This window comes from Aplysia californica, unplaced genomic scaffold (genome assembly GCF_000002075.1).
Source record: "Aplysia californica isolate F4 #8 unplaced genomic scaffold, AplCal3.0 scaffold00903, whole genome shotgun sequence".
Lineage (NCBI taxonomy): Eukaryota > Metazoa > Mollusca > Gastropoda > Aplysiida > Aplysiidae > Aplysia > Aplysia californica.
In genome coordinates this window covers 174,402-181,297 of record NW_004798173.1, presented here as the reverse complement: position 1 = coordinate 181,297, position 6,896 = coordinate 174,402, and the positions used below count along the sequence as shown (strand labels likewise).

The following is a 6,896-nucleotide window of genomic DNA, read 5'->3' as shown; positions in this document are numbered from 1 at the left end:
TGCTTTTTTTACGAACTCATCTACTTCTTTCTCTCTAATTGGTCCCAGGTAATATTTGACGACGGGGGCAGCTGGACGCTAAATATTACCTGGGATGACTATCGATTAGATCTCTCCTTTTGTTTCCTTGTCAGTAGTGCCAGTGTTTGAGGGGAAGTCGTTAGCGAGTTTGTTTGTGTGTGTTTCCTGTGCTGGAGGCTATAGCAAGCCGCTTTGGACAGAGCCTCTATAGAGAGGACTTAAGTGATTATCATTGATGAAAGCTTCTTTGGGATTTTGTTTTTGGTATTACATGGCTGGGAGCAGCAAGAACAACAGACACCATTGCTGCTTCGAAAGACAGAGGGAAGTGGAGGTCCATGATCGCCCACGCCAGTCGGCAAGGCACCGGATGATGATGATTACATGACATTTTATGAGGAGTGGGGCCGGGTGGTGGTGTTAAATGTGAGGCAGCGTGGTGGAATCAGGCTCTCGTCAATTTTGGGGCATTTAGAGTTATTGGTATCATCTTAAAGCTTGTTCACTTGTCTTTATTTAGATGGAAAAAAACATCCATTTATCTTGAGTACAAGTCGAGATATTTGCGGATGAAGGGGATGGGGGTCACCTGTTTTCAGAGGTAAAATTGGTGAGAAAATGGCCGCCGCCAAAGATTGGTTATTTCTTTAGCTTATGAGTCCGTGGCGACTGAAAATTTACATTTATTGTACGTTAAATCAACGCTTTTCAGAAAAATCCACTCAGAAATGTGTTCTTTAAGGGGCATGAAAGGTGTTTTAGCCCCCCCCCCCCCCCCCCCCAAAAAAAAAAATTGATAAAAATTCACAAACCTGCGGGAAAATGCCAGTTTCTTCACTTTGATTATTTAGACGAGAGCCTGATTCTACCACGCTGCCTCACAAATGGTGTGCGGTTTATGTTTTACTCCTTCTCTCCTTTAAAACGTGTATCGCCCAATTAGACACCACTCGTAAAATGTCATGCGTGTCGCGTGTTCAGATGAGACGGCAGAGAGGAGTGGCGGATGCTCTGGATTCTGATGCGGTTTTCCTGCTTCGTTGACCTATAAGACCCTCTCTCCTCCATTTAGATATCACTCCTCTTTCTGTTTTTTCTGAGATTCTTACTCTCTTATCGTTTGATCTCTAATCCGCGGCGCTTAGAGACCTAATTGTGTTGAAAGTGCCGTAAAACACTAGCTAATACAAGATTGAACAGGGTCCAGGAATCAGAGGAGATTGTTACGGTTTGGCTCCAACACAAGACGTGGCACACAGAAGACTTGTGTTCAGTTGTCATCACGGAAGTCTCTCCTTTTTCTCCTTCTTCTCCCTTCTCCCTTCTCCCTTCTCCCTTCTCCCTTTTCCCTTTTCCCTTTTCCTCCTCCTCTTCCTCTTCCTCTTCCTCTTCCTCTTCCTCTTCCTCCTCCTCCTCCTCCTCCTCCTCTTCCTCTTCCTCTTCCTCTTCCTCTTCCTCTTCCTCTTCCTCTTCCTCTTCCTCTTCCTCTTCCTCTTCCTCTTCCTCTTCCTCTTCCTCTTCCTCCTCCTCCTCCTCTTCCTCTTCCTCTTCCTCCTCCTCTTCCTCTTCCTCTTCTTCTTCTTCTTCTTCTTCTTCTTCTTCTTCTTCTTCTTCTTCTTCTTCTTCTTCTTCTTCTTCTTCTTCTTCTTCTTCTTCTTCTTCTTCTTCTTCCCCTGCTATATCTCAGGGGAAGTCGACCTCTGGTTCTTCAACCTGCTGGGCAACAGTTGCCTAAACTGACTGTATTCCCTACTTAGTGGGGTCCGTCGCCGTCAAGCAGCCACATTCCCATTGTGAAGGTACTCTGTAATATGTCTTTGTACAGACAAGTGCATTCTTAGTTTTAGTAGGAAGCAATATTGTATTTTGCCCAGGTGGCGACGAAGCCTACTCTTAACGAATTTAAGACCACTAAGGGATCTTTAGTGTGCGCAACATGCACACGGGACCTCCAAGATTTTTCGCCCTATTCCAAGAAGGCTAGGTGTTCGATCTTACCGACCCTAAGATCAGGGCTGTGGCTGGAAGACAGCAGTAAGAAGGAGCCAAGGAGAAAGTACATGTTGAACAAGTCAAGAGTAAAGGAGAGAGGAGCCCAATTACCGGGGGTGGGGTGGGGGGGGTATGGAGGTTTTTATAATAATTTATATCAAGTATTTCCGTATACAACTAATAGACAGCTGAAAAGAACAATTCAGGCAACAGAGTTGTGATTCATAAGACGCATGATGCGTATCCCATGGACAGCTAAAAAAACAAATGAAGAAGTCTTGGTTGAAGCGAATTGCAGTGGCAGTTTATGACGAATATACGAAAGCGACAGGCAAAGTTCATTGGACACACAATGCAGAAAGAAGCATTGGAGAATATGGTAACAACAGGAAAGTTTGATGGAAAGAGAGGTAGAGGCAGACAGAAAAAAAAGATACTGGACAAGTTCACAACATGGCTGGGAGCAGCAAGAACAACAGACACCATTGCTGCAACGCAAGACAGATGGAAATGGAGGCCCATGATCGCCCACGCCAGTCGGCAAGACACCGGATTATGATGATGATCTTCGTATAGCAGCAAAAGAAATATGGTTTCTTTGGAGACTGCTGAAAATGTCGTGGAAGGAAAAGAAATCAAATGAGGATGAGCTTAAAACAGCCCACTGCGGATCACCCACTGATAAAAACCATCAGGAAAAGACAAAAGCAGTTTTTGGGACACCTGAATTACGGTCTCGAACATCTAGCTCTCACTGGCAAGATTGAAAGCAAACGAGACATGGGTAGGCCCAGAGCAACCTACTTAGAATACCTAAACAAATGGGTGATGGGGAAAGATCAGGGAAACGTAGCTTTTTCACGAGCATCCGAGCAAAGGAATGAATGGAGAACCACGATCGCTGATGTCTGTCGCAGATCTGGCACTGGGTGATCTCTGTCTGTCTGCTGCGACGTTTTATCCCTCTCATCCCAGGCAACGTAACGCTACCTCAGATCTCTGTCTGTCTGCTGCGACGTTTTATCCCTCTCATCCTTCTTGTTCTTGTTCTTGTTTCAGGAAGCAACATCCCTGCACTCCGGACATGTCCATTGATGCTCCGTTGCTCTCTCCAAAATGTTGCCGAGGGTCTTTCCACTGATTGTGCCAGTGCACGTCTGGTTGAACGTTCTTCTGTTCTTTCCTGCAAGGATGCCAGATTTTCCGCTACCTTTTTTTATTCCCAAAAGCATCATCCTCTCCACGGCAGTACTGGCCTCTGCCTCCCTATCCTCCTCCTCAATCAGCTATCCCTCTCATCTCAGGCAACTTAACGCTACCTCAGAATTATACAGCTCTATCTGCACAGTGCCCAGTTTTCAGAAATTTGACGTCATAGATTTTGAGTTTCACAACATGTCAAGCTTTTTCCGATGCAAATCTTTGAATATCTCGATAATGACTTCGAATAATCTTATGATATTGATAGCGCAGTTGGAACATTTGTGAGGCAGCGTGGTGGAATCAGGTTCTTGTCAATTTTTGGGCATGTAGAGTTATTGGTATCATCTTAAAGCTTGTTCAATTGTCTTTATTTGGATGAAAAGAAATATCCATTTATCTTGAATACAAGTCGAGATATTTGCGAAAGAAGGAGGTGGGGGTCACCTGTTTTCAGAGGTAAAATTAGTGAGAAATTGGCCGCCAAAGAGTAGTTATTTCCTTAGCTTAAGAGTCCGTGATAACTGAAAATTTACATTTTTTGTGTCTTTAATCAACGCTTTCCAGAAAAAATCCACAAAGAAATTATTTCTTTAATGGGTGTGAAATGTGTTGGGCCAAAAAACAAAAGTTTTATAAAAATTCACAAACCTGCGAGGAAATGCAAGTTTCTTCACGTTGATTATTTTGACGAGAGCCTGATTCCACCTCGCTGCCTCACATTTGGTTTCTGACCTCATGGTCTTAGTAACTCAAAACGGCAACCAAAAAATGTCAGATAAAACTATGTAATTCTGAGGTAGCGATAACGGCTGCAGAAATAACTCAGCGCGTTAAAAGGAGATGATTTTTGGAGACAAAAAGAAAAAAAAAGAAAGAAATAGTCGCAATGAACTTACCGCTCCCAGTGTACGTCAGTCTCGTTTTGACCCACATGATTGAGCTGTCGTACTCCGAGCGATCTCGTAACTGACGTTGAAGCTCCAGAATGTCCGAGTTGTCCCTGAAGAGCGCTGTGGTGGCGTTGACAGTGGCACACACTCGCTCTGTCTCGCTGGTGAACATGGCGAAATGGGAAGATGGTGAAATGGGAAGATGGTGAAATGGGAAGATGGTGAAATGGGAAGATGGTGAAATGTGAAGCATGGTGAAATGTGAAGATGGTGAAATGGGAAGATGATGAAATGTGAAGCATGGTGAAATGGGAAGATGGTGAAATGGGAAGCATAGTGAAATGGGAAGATGGTGAAATGGGAAGATGGCGAAATGGGAAGATGGCGAAATGGGAAGACGGTGAAATGGGAAGATGGTGAAATGGGAAGATGGTGAAATATGAAGATGGTGAAATGTGAAGCATGGTGAAATGTGAAGCATGGTGAAATGTGAAGATGGTGAAATGTAAAGATGGTGAAATGTGAAGATGGTGAAATGTGAAGATGGTGAAATGTGAAGCATGGTGAAATGTGAAGATGGTGAAATGGGAAGATGGTGAAATGGGAAGATGGTGAAATGGGAAGATAGTGAAATGTGATGATGGTGAAATGTGAACATGGTGAAACGTTGGTTTTTTAGTAGAGGTTTTACGGCGCTCGCAACTGCATAACGTCATTTGAGCGCCAAGGGGTGGATGTCAACAGAGAAGTCCTTAGAGGGAATCAGACTTACTCTGCTCACCTCTCTAGCCTCAACAGCACAAAGTCTGCTTCGACTATCAAGGCACCCCGGAAATAGCGGGTCACAAGAGAGTGACAAACATACAAAAGAAGTGGAGGAAAATGACGATAGTAAGGATTAGGAAAGAAAAAGCAGCAGTTCCCTGTTGTAGTTCAGGCAGATTTTTGAGCATGACATTGTTGGATCAGCCCATTTACAATTCTACTATACATTAGAACGGAAAATGTCCCCCCCCCCCCCCCGTGTTTGTGTGTCTGTCTGTCTGTGTATGTATGTATTTGTGTGTCTGTGTGTGTGTGTCTGTCTGTCTGTCTGTGTGTGTGTGTGCACAAACTATTTACCTGAACTGTTTCATCCCGTGAGACAGCAAGTATTCCTTTCCGTTGACGTTGAACTCTGTGAAACCACAGGAGACGGTCCGGGTGAAAACTGTACAGGAAAAAAACGGTATAGGTTGGGTTTTTGGCTTGTTTGTTTTTTGTTTTGTTGTTGTTGTTGCTGTTTTCAGTAAGCATTTTACTGCGCTTGTAACTGCCTAGCGGGAGAGAACAACGGGCCAGATCATTATCATTTATATTATTTTTTGTAAGTGTTTTATGGCACTCGCAACTGCCTAAGGTCATATTATGAGCGCACGGGACACATTAAACACTTTCGGTTTAGTAGGAAAATTTGAAATTTGCCCGGGTGGCGGCCGAAGCCTAACCTTATCGATTTTGGACCCCCAAGGGGTCTTTAACGAGCGCAACCTGCACATGGAACCTCCGAGATTTGTCGCCCTTGTTCGAGAAGGCTAGGTGCAGATATGTCCTACCATAAGATCAGGGGTGTGGCAGAAAGACAATAGTAAGGAACCTAGGTGTAGCAGTAGAAAGGCTGCAGAAAGAGTCAGGAGCCCAGAGGAGGAGGCAAAGGAGGTGAGGGGGTGGGGACAGAAAGTGGAGACGGAAGCAGACGACAGAACATTGCTAGAGCAGGAAAGGAGGTGAAAGGAGAACTTTAAGAGAAGAAACGTTTCCGTCGTTATCCGGATTCGAACCCGGAACCTATTGAGTGAGAGGCGAACACTTCAACCTATAGGCCACGAGAGCCCCCTGGTATAGGTTTAAACTCTGAGTTTCAAAACTTGTCAAACTTTTTCGAATGCAATTCTTTGAATATTTTTATAATGACTACATTTTGTATTGGTAAGAGTTTTACGGCACTTGCAACATAATACGTTCATATAAGTGCTGAAGATTTTTTTAGTTTTCGTGAAAATTTTACGGCACTTGCAACACAATAAGGTCATTTAAGTGCCGAAGATTAGAGGTGTTACAAGAGAGTAACAAACACACAAAAAGGCGGGGAGATAGAGAAGATAGATTCTTTATAGGAAAGAAGGACCAATCCACACCAGAGCACCCGCCAACCACCCACATGCCCAAGATTAGGGGTGTTACAAGAGAGTAACAAACACACAAAGATAAGATAAGATAAGATACATCTTTATTGTCCAGATCCTGGCACATTGGTTTGGTGTTCCACCACGAGTACACACACACACACACACACACACACACACGTACACACACACACAAGCACACACACACACACACACACACACACACACACACATACACACACACACACACAAACACACACACGTACACACGTGCACACACATGCACACACAGGTAGGCTTACAATCACATGCATAATATAAATAAGCAGCAATATAAACAATAATAATCGTAAGCTAGATACACACTCAATGTTATTTTAAAAAGAAGAGAGATAGCGACAGTAGATGTTTGATAGGTTTTTAAAAATGTGTAATACGTACCTAGCAATATGAGAAGAGCAGACCCAGAAATCACCGCTTGCAGATCGTCGACATTTCGTAGCGGAGTGCGCAGTCGCAGAGCCTTGTGAAAAGGCCACATCCTGTCTGTCTGCTGTAGGCTTGCGTTATGTGGGGGAGGGGTGGGGGGATGTTCTGGTTATTAGTTAGTTAACACACACATAGA

The 6,896-nt window shown here is 44.0% G+C and overlaps 1 protein-coding gene across 1 annotated transcript; it reads right to left on the bottom strand.

Annotated features, from left to right (window-relative positions):
* Positions 1-2,664: 2,664 nt before the first annotated feature.
* LOC118478753 lies at positions 2,665-6,827 on the bottom strand. The gene is made up of 4 exons (XM_035972916.1): positions 6,713-6,827; positions 5,229-5,316; positions 4,102-4,267; positions 2,665-2,691 (listed from the first exon to the last, which is right to left on the bottom strand). Exons 1-4 carry the CDS (start codon positions 6,810-6,812, stop codon positions 2,665-2,667), a joined length of 381 nt encoding a protein of 126 aa, XP_035828809.1. The 5' UTR covers positions 6,813-6,827.
* Between the last annotated feature and the right edge of the window lie 69 nt (positions 6,828-6,896).

What these genes read in the sequence shown, in the direction of transcription:
- LOC118478753 (XM_035972916.1), bottom strand. Translation starts at nt 6,812, where the DNA reads ATGTGGCCTTTTCACAAGGCTCTGCGACTGCGCACTCCGCTACGAAAT. An exon ending in TGCTCTTCTCATATTGCTAG is followed by an intron (nt 5,317 to 6,712) that starts GTACGTATTACA and finishes TTTCCTGTACAG; the next exon opens with TTTTCACCCGGACCGTCTCC. An exon ending in CTGGGAGCGGTAAGTTCATT is followed by an intron (nt 2,692 to 4,101) that starts GCGACTATTTCT and finishes GGTTTTTATCAG; the next exon opens with TGGGTGATCCGCAGTGGGCT.